Below are 19,241 nucleotides of genomic sequence, written 5' to 3'. Positions count from 1 at the left end.
GCTGAGGTGGCCTACAACAATTCTGTCCATTCCAGCACTGGTTTCACACCTTTCCGGGTGGTGTATGGTCAAGACTTTGTTCCTATTCCTGAATTGCCTCGTGCCCAGCCCCAAGTTCCGTCCGTCGCTGACTGGAGCGAACGTCTCAGCCGCATTTGGCCTTTGACTCTGGCTACTCTGGATGCTGCACATCGTGCCCATAAGAAACAGGCGGACAAGAAACGTACCCAGCCTTATGAATACCGGGAGGGTGACATGGTTTATTTGTCCACTAGGTTCCTTCACACCACGCAAAAGTCCAAGAAATTGGGGCCGAAATATGTGGGTCCGTTCCCCATCGTGAAGGTCATCAATCCTGTCTCTGTTCGCTTGCAATTGCCCAAGCACCTGAACCGAGTTCACCCAGTATTCCACATTAACCTGATTAAGCCTGTTCGTGTTTCCCATTTACGTCCGCCTGAAGTCCCTCCGCCTGCCCCCTTGCTCATCGATGGTGAACGGCATTTTGAAGTTCGTCAGATTCTTGATTCACGCAAGCGGCGTAATCGCATCCAATACTTGGTGGCTTGGGAAACATTTCCCTCCCTCTCATAGGAATGGGTTGACAAGTCCCATGTTCGTGCTCCCCGATTGCTTCGGGAGTTTTATGCTGCATATCCTGACAAGCCTTAATTTCTCTTTTCCCCTCCCTGTTTCTCTTTGTGTTTTGTTGTTCGTCTGTTTGTTTCTGTGTTTTTTTTTAGGCCTAACCGCCTTTTTCCGGGGGGACGGCCGGATGTCAGCTCTGCTTGCGTTGCTTCAAGCTGCCATGAAACGGGGAGGGAGGGCCATGGTATTTGGGTGGGGTTTACTCGATGTGCTGGAGGAATGTTCTGGAGGTCTTTGGATGGACAGACTACGCTGCGTGGGGTTCCCGCCTGGACTACCGGCACCGACATTCCATCTTCGTGATGCCTTTTGAAGTTATCTCACACCTGACACTGAAGGACTTATGATTGGACTAGGCCTATGATGCCAGGGGTGTGTGAAATGGGCTATTCTATCTATCACTGTTTTTTGCGACTAATGAACCAGACCTTCGCCTATGCAATCGCTCTTTAACCATTTTTAATTAGTAAAAGTACATTTGATTGTCCACAAATGGAGTCTCGTGGTTTCTTTCCTGATTATTAAATGGAGAGGTGCTGACACCGGGTAAGTAGTTTTGATGGGAGCAGAGTGCCATCATAATTTCAAATGGTCACTAAGCAACCAGTTGTAAGTCAAGGAATAGGATAAGAAATTAAACAACAGAGCCAAATGGCATGCTAATGTTAATTGTTCTGATATGTTGATGATCTTATAGCTATCTTTAAAATCATGCAATGTCATTACTAAAGGTTATGAAGTCGACGCAACACTGGCTTATACTCGGTTATTAACTGGAAGATGTAGGAGAAAGGCTAGCGGAAGCCAGGGGAAAGAGTCAAATGAGCAATTAGTCTGGAATCCATACATGGGCACAAGAGGGCAAAGTCGCCTTTCCTTGAATGCCACCAAACCTTATCTAGATATAGTGACCGCCAGTGAAATCATCAATCTGAGAAGATTCTGTGCCATAGGCTTGAACAATAAACAAGTTAATGAACTCTTCCCAATAGACTCTGGTTGCTTGCGTCTGACAAGTCTAACTGGTGCCTCTGGAATCTATTGTAACTACAGATTACTCTTCAAGAGTAGAATTCCACCTTTGTATAGATTCTATAAAAAGGAATAAAATGGAATCTGACTATTTTTGAGGAATTTTGGTTATATGCACCATTGAAGAAAGAATTACATTGAGGGAGTGCAAATCTATTAGTGGTCCAGATATCATGGATTAGTGGATTTAATTTATCAATTTTTGAAAAAACATTTTTATACTTTAAAAATATTTTCTTTCTGTCATAGGTTTCATAATCTTTTATAACAATACACAATTGTATGTATAATTTGATATTTTGTTATGAAATAACATATGATATATTTTAGGTCACTTATATTTCATTTAATTACATGTATTAATATTATTTCATAGGAGTTTTTGGTTCTATTTTAATTGTAAATAATATATTTCATAATTTAATATTAATTGAATATCAATTAGATAAAACAATATTATCTTTTTTAAACATTTCTTTGTGTGTGTGTGTGTGTTTTTGGCCATAACTTATTTTCTGTGTACTTTTTTTTTTTTTTTTACAAATATCGATAAAATGTAAAAATAAAAAAACTAATTAAAAATAGAAGAATTGAACTATTTTTATGTTGTTATTTATAATTATAAGCATTTTTATCCACTGGGTTTTCTGTCTTATTTAGTTTATATTAATCACTATAAGATATCTAGGTTTTTTTTTTTTTTAAATGTATAAACTTATATAGACTTCCCACTTTTGGAGACTCCTGAACATTCTGTGAAAAGAAGGCCCACATTCATACATTATGGTGATCCCAAGAGCATCCCTATCTCTGTGAAATTGTGAGTTTAAAGAAACAACGCTGCCACATCAGTATTCATAAAATTTTGTTGGTGTGAAAAATAATGTGTGCATGAACTAATAATCGTACACACACATATGCAGACATACACACCCCCAAAAGAACCCATTTAAGAAAATAATAACCGCTAAAATCAGTTTTAGTCATATATAGGCTATACCTTCACTGGTTCAAGAGTAGTTGAAAAAGCATCCTCTAAAGCACAACATGCCAGACGCCACATTTCTTCAGTAAAAACAGGACCAGCTGTCACCAGTACATATCTGTAGAGAAGGCACAAGATGGTGGAAGACACAGAAATCTGATTATCATTTGGGTATGACCTAATGACCACTGGAATCTGCTTGTACTCTTTCAATGAGACTCTAGAAAAAGTGCAGAGAAGAGCAACCAAGATGATTAGGGAACTGGAGACTGAAACATTTGAAGAACTGTTACAGGAACAGGGCATGGCTTGTCTAGTGAAGAGAAGGACCATGGAAGGCATGATAGCAGTGTTCCAATATTTGAAAGGCTGTCACAGACAGGAAGGGGTCAAGTTATTTTCTAAAGCACCTGAAGGCCAGACAAGGAATAATGGATGGAAACTGATCAAGGAGAGATTCAACATAGAAATAAGGAGAAATTTTCTGACAGTGAGAATAATCAACCAATGGAACAGCTTGCCTTTGGATCTTGTGGGAGCGTCATTACTGGAAGCTTTCAAGAAGAGATTGGACTGCCATTTGTCAGAAATAGGGTAGGGTCTCTCTGCTTGGATAGGGTGGTTGGATTAGATGACCTACAGCTCTGTAATCTATTAACTTCTCCCTTCTTCCACCCTTAAAATCTCTTCAGGGAATTCCCCAACCCTTCAGAACAGTTGTACAGAAGATGTACAAAAAGTCTACACAGGCAAAAGGTGGCCTTCTCATACTAATTGTTGAATATTCAGTTATTAGATGATGCCTATTGGATTCCATCTATTTAGTCAACAGTCCTTATTGAACTGCAGCTAGGTTAGAGAATTGTGAAGAGATTTATGTGCTATTGAAGTATGAGTCTTTATCTGCATTTCATTTTCATGTCTATGTCCCCCTCTCCCCAAGAGAGGTTCACAGAAATAATGGTCACTTAACCAGTAATAAATTACCATGTACAATCAGGAAGCTAAGTAGGGGAAACATAACACAAAATGAAAGCAAACAACAACAATAAAAAGAGCAGTATAAACTGCTCCATTCTTTCTTGACCTTTCATTTAGTGGTAATGATATTTTTGGAGAAGAAGCAAACAGGATTTTTAGGTACTGAAGAATACAAATATTTGCTTCACTGTCAGTTGAACAATTATGGAAAGAAATCTATACTACCTGATACAAGAGCACCCGACTCTAGAGATGGTCTCTGTGGTTTCCGCTACACAAGCTACAAGTAACTTGAAAAGATCTTTGAGCATCGTGTTGATCATATTCTCATAGCCAACATCTAAAAAGGAAGAAAATATTACTAAAAGAAAAGCCTTCAATGACTTCTTGTTGAGCTTAGGGAACATCCATATTATTTTTTTGAAAACAGGTATGGAACTGCTCTATTTCATTTGTTCCTAATCTGTTCCTAATCATTACAAGACCTTGGTAATTATAGCTTGTTTGGTCTAGTGGTTAAGGCACCAGGCTAGAAAGCAAGCACCCATGAGTTCAAATCCTGCCTTAGCCATCAAAGTCAGCTAGGTGACCTGGGACAGTCTGTCTCTCTCTCTCTCTTTCCCCTCTCTCTTTCTCTCTTCCTCCCCTCTCTCTCTCTCCTCCCTCTCTCTCCCCCCCCACCTCAAAGGGCTATTGCTAGCCACCTAAGCCAGCTAGGGACCTGGGCCAGTATCTCTCTCTCCCACCTCTCCCTTTCTCCACCTCCCCTCTCCCCCCACCTCAAAGGGTTATCGTTAGCCATCAAAACCAGCTGGGTGACCTTGGGCCAGTCTCTGTCTCTCTCTCCTCTCCTCTCTCTCTCTCTCCTCTCTTCTCTCTCCACACACACATATCAAAGGGCTATTGTTGTAGGGGAAATAGGAGGAGGAACCTAGTATTGGGTATGTTTACTGCGGTCAGTCGTGGAAGCCATCTTTACATTGGCCTTTCCAGTCTGTCATGTTTTTCTACTGTGGGAAAAATGGGAGGGGGAGATTATATGTAGTATGGGTGATATATAATCAAAATAAAATTCCTTTCTCAGGAAGCCAAAGTCAACTTGCCCTGCAACTGATTGGGTGTACTTGAGAAACATCTCCAGTTTTGGAAAGGGTCTTATTGGACCATGTGATAGACATATGAGTGCTGGGCAGGACTTGAACTTTCATTTGGGTGGGGAAAACCTGGAAGCTTTCAGATTTGGGTTTTCCAGATGTGCCAATATGACATCTCTAATAAAATGGAACTTTGAGGAAACTCAAGCCTTAGAGTCTTCTTTCGTGAGGGTGTTACATGGAACCCTGACAACTGCCTTGAGTTGCTGCATTGTAAAAATAAAAAAGATGAAATATAAACAACAAACAAACAAATAAAACAAAAACATTTCTGGTCTCCTATCCAAGTGCTATTAATTCAAGTACTTAGGTTTTTGAGATTAACCAAGTTTGACTAGTTACTGCCTATGTATTAAGCATTTTGGTATTGATTTTTACAGGTAACCAAATTATGATATACAGGAACAATTTGTGAACCATCAGAAATTTTGTTTTTGAGCAACAATTTGCTATTTTGGCAGAAAGGTTTTGTTTAATCTGATTTAAAAAAACACCTAGTATTTTAAATAGAAGAATCTAAGGATGCTTGCATGCCTGGAATCTAAGCTCTACTATGCAATAGTGATAATATCACTGAGGGTTTATGGAGTTTCTGAGTCTATCTAGGTCAGTGGTCCCCCAACCTTTTTATCGACGCGGACCAGTCAGCCTTTGATAATTTTACCGTGGCCCGCTGAGCGCTGCGCGCCGGGGTGGGGGGGGGCGTTGTTTTAAATCCACCTTCCAATTCAACACCCTGAATCATATCCCACCTTCATTTTGTATGTAGATTTTAAGGAATAAACAGCTGAATTAATCAAGGTCAAAGATAAAAAGAGCAAGGGCCAAATTAATAAGCCAGAGGATACGCAATGTAAAAAAGAATACAGTATTAAGGAGAGAAACGGAGAAGAAAAAACCTCGCTTCTGCTGAGGTCAGGGAAACTGTTTGATACTGATCTGGCTGCGGTAAGAGTCCAAGAGCCATATCGCCAATAACTACACGTGGGGGGAAAGGAAATGTGTTTTTGTGAGGAAGAGAAAGAGCGCGCTTCACCGATGCCCGTTGGCGAAATTTTGGAAGAGAGGCAAGAGACTTCAGGCACCGAGCCCCCCCCCCTGGCTGCGGCACCTGGAGCGGGCGGGAGGCAGGGAAGGGGTGGGCAAGACCGCTGCTTTTCCACCGTGCGCTGCAATAGCGGCAGCGGCGGCCTGAATCTGGCGACTGCCCCTCACACACCTCAGGCTGGCGCTCATACCCTCCCCTTTCCTGCGCTACCGTAGACTCCTCTCAGCCCCCCACCTCACGCCCGCGGAGGGCGCCCCGCGCGCCAAATCGCGCACCCCCCATCTCCCCTCAAAAGACCCCCCCGCCCTCGGCTGCCCGACGTTCTCTCTCTCTCTCTCTACCTCTCCCGCCGTTCCTTCTCACAAGCCAAGGCCGGGCGGGGAAGCGCCGTCTCCGTCCCAGGCGCGCCGCCCCTCCCTGGGCAACTCGGAGACGACTGAGCCGAGGAGGACAGCGAGAAAAAGAAGAGAGCGGCCAGCAACGACCGCCGGGGAAGCCGCCAGGGCCTCCAAGGGCTCCGCTTCCAGCGCATGGTCCGCCCCCTCCTCGCCTCACTTCCAGGCGAGCCGACTGAGGCGAGAAAGGAGAAAGAGGCGGAGGCGTTCACTGAGGGGATGGCTGACTTGGGGAGGGGGCGGAGGTGGTGTAGTAGCGGGGGATTGTTCCTCCTCGCCTCACTTGCTCCTGTTCTTCCGCGCAGCTCCCCCCCTCCGGCGACGGCGCTGCATGAGTGAAGAGTCGGCCGTTGCATGGCCCCCGGCCGCTGCGCGGCCCGGTGCCAGGTACTCCACGGCCTGGCACCGGTCCGCGGACGGGGGTTGGGATCACTGATCTAGGTCATGGTGTCTCAAAGGTGCTTTTTTTGGTGCAGAGCTGAAGCAGCTTCTTGGCTGATAAGTAAAACATCTTCAAAGAAAAATCGAAAAGTCCAGTTGCCTCTGAAAAAGCACCTTTGATTGGTGGTAAACTAGAATTATTTGATTATACAAGAATTGTACTTCGATGTCTTACTGATTGAGGAATGATGAAATGTTTGCCTAAAGAAATAAACTTTTGAAAACCGAAAAAAGCACCTTTGGGGACAATACACTGATGGTGGTATCACATTGAGACTGTGTACAGTTTTTGATACTTTTGGGGTCATCATTCTGTCATTTTTTCTGTTTGCCCCACCACACTTCACTAAGGTGGATATGCTCTAGGTCAGATGTGTCAAGCTGGCGGCCATGGGCCAGATGTGTCCACACACAGAGCATGCCTACCCCCAGCTCCGTGAAGGGGGAAAATATCGTGAAACGTCATGTGATGGCAACGTGATGTGGCGAGTTTGACACCTGTGCTCTAGGCTTCTCCGTTCTATTAAATAGTGTTATCTTGCAGGACTCAGGAGATGTGCCTTCTCTGCCATCATGGTGCCTGTCCTGGAGATCCAGATGGTTCTGACCCTGTTGGTGTTGTGTAAGACAGGGGTCTTCAACCTTGGCAATTTTAAGCCTGGTGGACTTCAACTCCCAGAATTCCCCGCCAGCAAAGCTGGCTTATGGGACTTGAAGTCCACCAGGCTTAAAGTTGTAGACCTCTGGTATAAGACATTAAAGATCGACATTTTCTCTCAAGCACTAGGGCCAGGTAGTTAGAAGAGGTCACCGAAGGAGAATTATTTGGTACCACTGGTTATTTGGTACACATGCATGTACCAAGTGCCCTATGGATTTGGTACACATGCATGCACAGACATGCACAACATATTAATTGATTTATTATAATTGATTTAACTGTTTTGGACTGCTCTTGTTTTGTTGTATTATGTTACTAGACCAAAGTCTGCAGTGAACTGGTTGGCTACTAAAATGTATGTATGCATTAGAGGTTGTATTCATCCAGTTCTGACCAGTTCTGGTGAACGGTAGCAGAATATTTTTGAGTAGTCTGGACAACCAGAAAATACCAACCTCTGGCTGCCTCGGCCCCCATCTATTTGCTGCCTCCCGAGTCCCAGCTGATTGGCTGTGGTCTTCTTCTGTGCCCTGCACAGGAGAATGGAGCTGGAAGCAGATACTGGGGTGGGGAAGAATGGAGAATTTTTACAGTATCCTTGCCTTGGAGTGGGGTGAAAATGGAGATTTTTGCAGTATCTTTCTCCTGTCACGCACCCCAAGCCATGTCATGCCCACAGAAACCGGTAGTAAAAATTTTGAATCCGCCCACTGGTATGCGTGTATACATAAGTAGGTGTCAATTATTTTTTGAAATCTCTGAACAAATAACTTTTCAATTTCCATTTTTGAAATGTCAATACAAACCGAAGAAATTTGGCTTGAATTATTCCATTTTCTCCTTGCCTGCTGAAATAGAAATCAGCAACAAATACAAAACTATATCTAGAAACAAAACCAGTTGTACTTTAATAAGGCCTCTTTCTCATTTCAGTGGTTAATCCACATGCTTTTGATTACGTTGCATGAATCTACAACCGTCATGTTTCTTTGCCGCAAAGTTAACATGTGAGATGTGCTTCACTCACCTGAATGTATGAAACTTTGAATGTGCTCCACCACTAATTCGCAGGAAAGGCCAATGGCATGTTTGAAATTAGCGGATGCCCCATCCCAGTAAGAATGATCGCCATGGCTGCGATGAAGCCAAAGAGACATTGTAGGGAGCAGGAGGTGTACGACTGCATAAATACCAAATCCTGGGCCTAAAAGATGAAAAACAGCAGGATAAATAATCTCCTCCCCCTTCAAATGTATGCTTAATTCATGATCTTACTCTGGGTGCTATATCTCAAGAAAACAGAAGAGGGATTTTTGATAGACTACGCTAGAAAGAGACTATGGACTTCTAACTATTGTTGAACTCTAACTCCTAGCAGTCTCAGCTAAGATGGACCATGGGAGGTTATGTTAAGCTACACAACATCTCAAGAACTACAGATTGCCTATTGAGGACCAGGAAATAAAAATGGACAGGAAAGAGATGATGGAGCTATTCTTCACTGAGCAGTTCTAGCCTTCTTCTTTGCACTTCTTTTTTTCGCACCAGGAAGACATAAGATACAGCTACAACATTTAGAGCAGGGGTGTTAAACTGGCAGCCTGTGGGTTGAATGTCTCAGGTGCAGACCACGCCCATCCCAGCTCGTGATATGTCATGTCACGGCAACGTGATGCCGCAAGTTTGAAACGCGATCTAGAGCTTATTAAATGAAATGCTTTATGAATGTTTTCAAACAGTGAATTAATAAAATTCACAGTTTCTAAGTTTAGTGCGACAACCAACTTTTAAATGTTTTCTCTGAGATAAACATGCATTTTTTTCTGATCCTGAATAAAGTCACATTAAAGACATACAGCCTGGAAATAGTGTTGTACTGTAAAATGACTTTAAATAGCTTTATTTATGAATCTGTCTCTCCTTTATGAATTTATATTCAGTGAACTATAATTAAAGATTTCCCATGGGAAGTCATATCCCTTTTTTATTTGAGGAAGTCAGCATCTTGTTTGAAATAATTTCCATGGTCATGTGGCCGTATGACTACCTACTCCCAATGCAACATGAAACACTGTTACGTTCCCACCTAAGTGGTACCTATTATCTACTTACTTTGCATGCTTTCCAACGAGTGTGGGCAGGACTGGGGCAAGTAACGGGAGTTCACCCTGTCACACAGCATTAGGTCTCCAACCTGGACTGTCAACTTTCCAGCTGACAAGTTCAGTATCTTTAACTCGCTTTTTGCTTATAATTAAATACCCTATGCTGACCAGGAAAGAGAGCAGCTGTGGGAAAATAGTAACTTTGTGGGGGATGAGTATCAGAATTTTGGAGTTGTTTCCCCTCCCCTTTAAAAGGTTTATTTTTCATATAATAATGAGCTCTGCCAATTGACAAAATACCACACACACACACACTCATATTGGTGCTACTTGTTTGCTACTGACTTTTGCAGTGTATTTTTAAAAAAAAATTCAAGGGATTACAAAGTAACTCCATTTGGCATTCCCTATCTCTATTTTAAACCCTATTCTGTCAACTTTAAATGGTTTAATTTGGGGTCCAAAGAAGTACAGTAGCATTGATCAATTATTCCTATTTAAATTACCAACTACCATGCAAAATATCAATATACCAGCATGAACCAGTTTTAATAATACTATTAAAATATTGGAGTTACAAATGAAAACTGCAAGACAATGGTGCCCTTGAGTGTGCTTTCTTCTCAATTCCTGATCCCTCCATTTTGTTGTATCACAGCAGTTAGACTTAATTAAACCCGCATGCTCTCAGAAAATGTTCTGCAATTTTATTTTTTCAGGCAAAAAGCCTTTGAAGTAGATTGGTCTGAGATACAGTATACTGACACCCACCCCCTCTCTGGATGCATTTGTGTAAATCAGTGGGCAGTGGTGGGATGCACCTTATGTATGTCAAAATCTATAAAATGGAGGCATGTTGTCATAATATAAGCCTCACTGCTTTGGGGGGCAAGGGCTTCCTTTGAGATGCCATGACTTTCAAATTTTGACCCCCCTGTGGTAGAAATTGATGTGCTCTTAATTTTATTTCGTATTGAAACTTGGTTAATTACCTGGTGTTTTTGGTAACACTCTCTTAGTAGTTCGAAGAGCAGATCCAAAGTAGGAGGCTGGTTGTCTGCCGAGGGCAATTAGACACAGCAGTAGTTAGCTCTTCTAGCAGAAGGATCCAGACATTAATAAGGCCTAAGAAACAAAATCTTACGGTAAAAGGATGTGGATAATAAACTTTCTGGTTTTCTTCAGATTTCATACTTTTTTATTCCAATTATGTCTGTTTTTATTTTATTACAGCCTGCATGTAATAAAATCAATTAATTTTATTACAGTCTGCCTTTGCTGAATTCTGTCTTCCTGGCTTCCAGCAAAGGCTAATTAAATGCCAAATGCCAGGCTTGTCAGGAAAGAAATTCTCCATGTGAGCATCTGTTATCTGAATTGTTCTTCTCTTATCCTTTTGCCCAAATTTGACTGCCACAATCATCCATTCTTTTCATGCAATGCACCACAATCAATGTACATGCCCATATTTTCTTCTACTCTGATATAACAGCATATTCAAAGGGGTGGCCTTTTAAAAACTAGAAATTCATAATCAATGAGGAACACAAACTGGTTCGAACCTTCCTCCAAAGTAGGATTATCCACTTTGTAAAAAAGAAAAGAACAAATTGTTCGACCAGCTTGAAAAACTACATACAGCCCACTTACTTGTACCCTTGATATCCATTTAGCCTACTTCCATTTAGAAAGTAATTAGCACATCTCTGCTGTTTTTTCATGCTATCTTTCCCTTAATATATTTATTTTCAGTGAGTGGAAAAAAAAACCCAGATGACGCAAGTGATAGGAAAACAGAAGACTGTAACAGAAGGGGGATGAAAGCAAGCCACTTTGATTATTGATATAAGCAGAAATGTGAGCTAGAACAGATATTAAAAAAAAGAATAAAAATCCAGGTCCCTTGTAAAATAGAGTGTATAAAAGCAAATCTAGGATATTGTCTAGAAATGCCTCCAGCTGAGGACAGAGCCAGAAAGATAGATGCAACTCTCTGCTGAATGAAGGCATTATATTGTGATGTACATTGTACATACATTCAAAAATAGCATCTTGTGAAATAATGATGCTTGCAGAAATAATGCTCTTCTCTTTAATTCAGCGATCTGTTTGTTCTCAGATGTAGATCATATTGTTATAGTCATGCAGAAATGAGGAATGGAGAGAAACTGAGACTTTGGCAAATAATCAAATAGACAAAGAGTTTCCAATGGAAATTTCTTAGACAATATTTTAGAGGGCATTCTCTAAACCAGAGGTTATGGCAACTGCAGGCTTTACAGCAGACCTGGCCCTTTATAGTAGCTGAATTGCATTTCCCTATCTGGAACAGATCAGAGATTGGATTTGGAACCGGCTAGAAATCAGATTTGGAGATGGTTTTTTTCCCCACAATGGTTAGGCTCCAGTTTGCATTTGCACATTAAAGGCTGTAATAGAACAGGGAAGAAATTTATGCAAGCAGATTTGCTTTGCACAGTGCATGTGCCTAATCTGCTTCAGATGGAATGAGGGGAATTATAATTAGACAGAATTAGACAGAACCCTGAAGGACATACTATATTTCACTCCTCATGGTTACAGGAAATCTTCTAAAGCACTTATGAATACTTGATAATAAAATGCAGAATATGACACTGACATCTGGGCCAACATTTTAGGCTTCCCCCAAAAAAGTTCTCTGGGCAATTAATATCAAAAAGAAATGTAAATCTACATCTCTTTTCTTTAAAAAAAACTTTTAAAACTTTTATGGTTGCGGCTTTTCCCTGCTAACAAATTATTTCAATGACAAATGGAAATCAAATTCTGATTTGAATCCTTGGGTGATTTTATGTATATATGTGTTTGTGTTTGTGTATGTGTCTGTGTCTGTGTATACTGGTCTTGTTGTATTCAGGTCTTTTCCCGTGTAAGATTGAGATTGTCTTGGCAACATTTCAGCGAGGTCTCACTGATGGCGAGTGAGACCTCGCTGAAACATTGCCAAGACAATCTCAATCTTACACGGGAAAAGACCCGAATACAACAAGACCAGCATACCTACACCCTTGAAAATCTACGAAAACATATATATATATATACACACACATACATACACACACACACACACACACACACACACACACATATATATATATTTAAAGTCACAACCCCTGGTATGCCCAAATATGGGAGGAAGGTCACACTTCCATTCTCTGTCCTTCGGCTCGTCACAAGAGACCATCCAGACAGAAACCCAATATTTTTACTGTTGCCTTTTTGTTACATTTGTTATATTTATGCTGATAAATAAATAAAGGGAGACTAGTATAGATCTATTTCAAGCTATTTAGCTCTCATCAGCTAGCCATACCCTTGCTGGGAATCGAACCTGTGCTCTATTGCCTCTTAGGCAGATGTGTTAACCATTGAGCTACAGGGCTCGACTCCTTATCAGCCAGGCCAGGGTGAAAGGTATATATTTAAAGTCACAACCCCTGGTATGCCCAAATATGGGAGGAAGGTCACACTTGCATTCCTGTCCTTCGGTTCGTCACAAGAGACCATTCCCAGCAAGGGTTATGGCTAGCTGATGAGAGCTAATAGCTTGAAATAGATCTATTACTAGTCTCCCTTATTTATTTATCAGCATAAAATAACAAATGTAACAAAAAGGCAACAGTAAAAAATATGTGGTTTCTGTCTGGATGGTCTCTTGTGAGAGCCGAAGGACAGAGAATGGAAGTGTGACCTTCCTCCCATATTTGGGCATACCAGGGGTTGTGATTATATACCGTCACCCTGGCCTGGCTGATAAGGAGTCGAGCCCTGTAGCTCAATGGTTAACACATCTGCCTAAGAGGCAATAGAGCACAGGTTTGTATTCCCAAAGCAAGGGTATGACTAGCTGATGGAGCTAAATAGCTTTAAATAGATCTATACTAGTCTCCCTTATTTATTTATTCAGCATAAATATAACACATTACATATATACATATATACATATAACATATATACATATATACATACATACATACATACCATACATACATACATACATACATACATAAGATTTTACAACCCCCCGGTATGACCCAAATATGGGAGGAAGATCACTACTTCCATTCTCTGTCTTTGGCTCGTCACAGAGACCATCCAGGCAGAAACCATATTTTACTGTTGCCTTTTTGTTACATTTTGTTGAATTTGTGCTGATAAATAAATAAAGGGAGACTAGTATAGATCTATTTCAAGCTATTAGCCTCTCATCAGCTAGCCATACCCTTACTGGGATTTGAACCTGGGCTATATGGTTCAAATCCCAGTAAGGGTATGGCTAGCTGAGAGAGCTAAATACTTGAAATAGATCTATACTAGTCTCCCTTTATTTATTTATCAGCACAATACAACATATATATATATATGTTTGTGTGTGTGGTGTGTGTGTGTGTGGTTTTAACTATCTGTTGAATTTCATAGGTGTAGCTAAGAAACCACATTTCTAGTGTGTAATATTGAAGTTCATTTTTCATTAGATAAGCCATATTTGCTTACCTGTCATCGTCAAACTCAGAAAGGGACACATTCAATGCCATCCTCACTGCTTGCGGATCGTTCCTGGATCCTTTGGGTAAGTTAGCAATTTCCCACTGAGAAAAATAGGCTTCAAGGGCATTTTGTAGATTTTGGCAAGTAGCTAAAAAGGAACAGACATGGTATGATTGATTTGGATTTCCATTGGCATATCATGACATTAAGCTATATTTTTTTTAAAAAAAAACCCACTTTGTAAAATACTTTTTACTTTTTGATAGATTAGCAGCTGGTCAGGAACAAATTGCAGAATTGATTAGGTGGCAGAGAAGAAAATGATGCTAAGAGCTGAGATGGCACAGCGGTTAGAGTGCAGCACTGCAGGCTATTTCAGCTGACTGCTAACTGCAGTTGGGCAGTTCAAATCTCACCAGCTCAAGGTTGACTCAGCCTTCCATCCTTCAGAGGTCAGTAAAATGAGGAGCTAGATTGTGCAGGCAATATGCTGACTCTGTAAACCATTTAGAGAGGGCTGTAAAGCACTGTGAAGCAGTATATAAGTCTAAGTGTTAAGTGCTAAATATGAGAATGATTGTTAATACTAATTACTTGGAAATTTAACAGTAAATGTGACAACCAGAATTTAAGTGTTTAAAACTCCTCTCCCACTTCATACACCTAGGAGGTGAACAATGTGCTATTTTAATAAAAACACCAGGGAAGCCACAAATCCTGTTGCTATTCAGTCTAGAATGATCACTTGAAATTTGAATATGTAACCCTCTCCACTAAGCCAGGGCTTTAATGCACATGAAAGGCTCACTGTGTGGCTTCATTCTGCCACCTGGGAACACCTCCTGAGATAATCAAGTGCAGGAAGGCACAAATCTGTAGATGGGTATCCTGATGTACAGTCACCAATATCCTTGCAGTCGGCTTCCCCTGTGAGGAGAGACAGGAACAGGTGAGACATGATAGATTAAAAGATTATTGCTGTTATGAACTGTGTGTCAATCAAATCCAGAAGGTTTAACTCCGGCACATAAATAAATCAGGGTTTCAAAGGATTAACAGGTAGGGGGAGGCAGAAAAAGTGCTTGGGAATATACCCAGAAATTATTGGCTTGTTCAGGGATAAAATATAATGCTGGAGGGGCCCAGTATCTCTAACTTTTCCTCAGGGTTCAACTGCTGGTAGTAAACATACTATACACTATGTACTTACTCCAGGATTGTTTTCCTGTGCTTCAGTTCCACTGCCCTTCTGTTACATTTTTTTCTATAATAAAAGGTTTGTTTTTTTTTAAAAAAATACTGAGTTTGAAAAAGACTTGGGGGGAAATTGGAACTTTGATGTTATATTTGTTGATGACAGCAAGAGTACCCCATGTACAAAAATGGAAGGATATTTCAATTCCTACAATGGATGATTGGCTGCAAAAGTGATGGAGTTGGTAGAGATGCTAACCCTGACTGTTTTGATCAAAAGAAAAGAATATAAGTACTTTTGTTTCTACTTGGAAAACCATTTCTGGACTTTGTGCTTGAAGTGGGGAGGAAAGAAACAAACTTTGATTTTGGGTTTTATTGATTATATAGATTTGTTGCTATAAAAATGGCTACTTTATACTTTTATGCAAAAAGTAAAAAGTTGAGGTTTGATGGTGATACCTTATTCTCAGTGGTGAGTTTCAAAAATTGTTCGAACCTACTCTGTGGGTGTGGCCTCCTTTGTGGGAGTGGCTTGCCACCCATGTGACCGGATGGGAGTGGCTTGCCGCCCATGTGACCGGATATGAAGATGCTGACGGACACTTGTCAGAACCACCTTAAATTACCTCACACACAGCACTGGCATGCATAAGAATATGATGTAAACTTGTTTTTTTAAAAGGCATCTTTGGTTTGCGTTAAAACAACTTCAACACACACAATGTTCTGATTGCACCACAAATGCATAGTCATCCTTATCTTTCACAGAGGCACTGAGTTTTATAACTATGAGCATGATAGTGTAGAATAATCATATCCAAGGACCAGTGGTGGGTTCAAAAATTTTTGGAACTTCTTCTGTAGGTGTGGCCTGCTTTCCGGGTCCACTGATGGAACCTCTTCTAACCGGTTCGGTAGATTTGATGAACCGGTTCTACCGAATAGGTGCGAACTGTAGGAACCCACCCTCTGCTTATTCTACTTCACCAGAGAGAGTAGGAGTCTATGCCTTCCCCCCCGCTCTTCTTTTTCTACAGTTTCTCTTCCCCTTTTCCTCCCCTTTTGTTCCCTACTATTTGTTTTTGTATTTTTGTATTTTATATTATAAGCTAATAAACTGTTTTAAAACTAAACCAAATAATACCATGTGACCATCTGTTAATTTTCAGCAAGTGTACCAATTGTCTGCACTCTGGGTTTTTGAGTCTGACCAATTCCAATTTAGAGCACTCGGAAAGCTGCATAAACTCTCCCACAGTTGTTAATGAATGCTAATTGAAGGCATAATATGGAAAATGGCAATCTCCAAAAAAACAGCAAAAGAGCTATATAACCTACAATGCAAAATGTTTTGGAAGTTATGGTGGTAGGAATGGGATGGCCACAGAACTAATAAAATTTTCATATGGGTCCACTTTCATAAATCCAGAGAGCTGGTACTTCCGGCATTCATTAAAAGAATATTACAAATTGTTGTGGTTTTAGCTGCATTCGAAGTAGTAGAGTGGTGTTGGCTATCCACCAGTACACACTGCTTGCCACTCTGTTTCATCAAACATGAATCCTCGTGTGACAATACCATTTGCCCATTTTTTTCCTAAAAAAAAGGGGGGGATTTACCCAAATCCTTTGACAAATTTCATAAGGCATATGATGTAACTGGTGGCGGCATTTGTCAAAGACTTGGATGTTGTCAGTATTTAGAAAAGCTTCGAAGACATCAAAAACTGGAGCTGACATTTCCTAAGAGACAAAGAAAATATTTAGATGATTACAAAATTGTTCCATTTTCTAGAAGCCGAGTGGCTCAGAGCACATAATGTGATTGTTGTGGGCTTATTTTGAATATATGCTCTCATTTTAAAATGATATCTCGAAGTTAAGTCCCCAGCAGGTTTATGCAAAGATACTGTAGGTGTACTTATAACTCCAGCACAAGGTGATGTTTCCAATGCCAAATTAAATCCCTGGAACTTTTATATGGAAAAATTCCAAGTCCAGCCTTGTAGAACCTCTGCTGTCAAGACTCTTAAACACAACCACAATCACTCTTCGAACACATGGAAACATATGATTAGTTTTTCTTTCTCCCTCCTCCCCCCAATTACTTGCACAGGGATTATTCTTTATACTATTTGTGTTGTTTGCATTTTTTGTCATGGATTGCACCAGTGAGGCTAAAACCAATTTTGTTGTGTGCATGATGTATAATGCCAATAAAGGCTCTACTATTGATACTATTGCTAATAAACACTGATAAAGAGGATGCTAATGGTCTATTTCAGCATGAAGAACATTCATTCATATAGAAGAATAAAATATCTAGATCGGGGGGGGGAATCCAAGTAAATAGTCATTAGCATTAGAAAGCATGAGTTTTTTAAATCTTAATGTTGCAGCCTCATGTTCCCCTGATAAAGCTGATAAAGCCCTACCATAGGTAGATAAGCTATACATCAAGTAAACAAAAGTACTGCACATCTTCATCTGATTATGCAACTGCATAATTAATTGTGTAATTGCAAATAATCATGGATCCCTACTGATTGAACTGTTCAGTATGGAAGGAGATGAAGCTAGGAGAACATCCATCCTACCTCAGTCAAGCATCTGACTGGAACTTTAACTATCAGTTAGATAACTGTTAATTATTAAATTTCTGGAGGGATGAATACTTTCAGAGAAAAAAATGGTTGCTGTGGTCAGCATATCTCACATCAGTTCAATTTTCAAAGGCTGTTGGTTGTAGTTTGGTTTTTTTTAAGTTTTAGCTTTCTGTAATATTTGAGCAGCATGGTGGCCTAGTGGTGAAAACACTTGCCTCCCACTTGGAAGGTTGACAGTTCAAGCCTATGATGTTGAGAGCCGAGGTGGCGCAGTGGTTAAATGCAGCACTGCAGGCTACTTCAGCTGACTGCAGTTCTGCAGTTCGGCTCTTCAAATCTCACCGACTCAGGGTTGACTCAGCCTTCCATCCTTCCGAGGTGGGTAAAATGAGGACCCGGATTGTTGGGGGCAATATGCTGACTCTGAAAACCGCTTAAAGAGGGCTGAAAGCCCTATGAAGCGGTATATAAGTCTAACTGCTATTGCTATTGTTTCTGTCCTAGGGCACAAAGAAAAAATATCTGCTCTAAACCCTGTGCAGCGTCAGGAAGGGCATCTGGCCAGTAAATGCTTAGCACCATGCAGCACCCTGAACCTAATCTGAATTAAGGGATTACAGGGAAATAAAAAGGGAATTAATTCTTACTGAAACAGTAATGTAGCTGGGCAGGAAAAAAAGAAGAAATTTAAGACCAGCCTGGGATCAACACACTCAAACTTTTTTTTTTAAAGTAATCAACTAATAGGTTATTTTAGTCTGGATATGCTGAAAGCTTAGTCTCATTCTTTAAAAAGTTATTCCCCCTGAGGTTCAGTCTCTACTTTGGATAGACAGTCTTGTGGTGTGCAGCCCTAACAGAATACACTAATCTGATGATGTGTATTCTCCTGCTGATCAGCTACAGCGAGCAGTAGGCATCACATTCCCTGTATTTACCTAACACCTTGAGGTCACTAGGAACAAAGATAAACACAGATTATTATCATGCTGAAGTTGTGAGGTATTGGAGAGTAAAAACAGTATTGCATGGAAATAGTTGTCAACATTTGCTAACTTTATAAAGACACAGCTATCATAGGATTGTTTAGATCAGAGGTGGGCTGCTGCCGGTTTGGCTGAACCGGTAGTAGCAGTGTCAGGAGGCTCCGCCCACCCGCCGGACTCTTCTGTGCATGCACAAGTGTCGTGTGTGGGAGCGCACACGAACCAGTAGTAAAAAAAATTGGCAACGCACCTCTGGTTGAGATAGTTCAAAAATCAAGCACAAAGGTAATAGTGATACTTCTTAAAAATCAATACTATGATATCATAAATCATTATTTCCCACCCTAAAGTAGGCTAAAAATTGAAGCAATAAAAATCAAAGTTTATTTATCGAATAGAAATACAACTATATTTGATTATTTTTAATATTTTGCAACAAGGTTTTGTATTAGCTTTAATTTGCCAGGTTAGT

The 19,241-nt window shown here is 40.6% G+C and overlaps 1 protein-coding gene across 1 annotated transcript in view; it reads right to left on the bottom strand.

The window, feature by feature from the left end:
- Positions 1 to 19,241, bottom strand: part of ARFGEF3 (ARFGEF family member 3) — a 133,356-nt gene that overhangs the window by 16,539 nt on the left and 97,576 nt on the right. The window contains 12 exon segments of the mRNA XM_032215353.1: positions 2,681 to 2,783; positions 3,872 to 3,986; positions 8,373 to 8,549; positions 9,540 to 9,633; positions 10,443 to 10,505; positions 10,508 to 10,589; positions 13,987 to 14,009; positions 14,011 to 14,068; positions 14,070 to 14,128; positions 14,810 to 14,909; positions 16,801 to 16,853; positions 16,855 to 16,920. Of these exon segments, the coding sequence (XP_032071244.1) occupies positions 2,681 to 2,783; positions 3,872 to 3,986; positions 8,373 to 8,549; positions 9,540 to 9,633; positions 10,443 to 10,505; positions 10,508 to 10,589; positions 13,987 to 14,009; positions 14,011 to 14,068; positions 14,070 to 14,128; positions 14,810 to 14,909; positions 16,801 to 16,853; positions 16,855 to 16,920 (993 nt within the window).

This window comes from Thamnophis elegans, chromosome 4 (assembly GCF_009769535.1).
Source record: "Thamnophis elegans isolate rThaEle1 chromosome 4, rThaEle1.pri, whole genome shotgun sequence".
In the NCBI taxonomy this organism is placed as follows: domain Eukaryota; kingdom Metazoa; phylum Chordata; class Lepidosauria; order Squamata; family Colubridae; genus Thamnophis; species Thamnophis elegans.
This window is presented reverse-complemented; position numbering and strand designations above follow the sequence as displayed.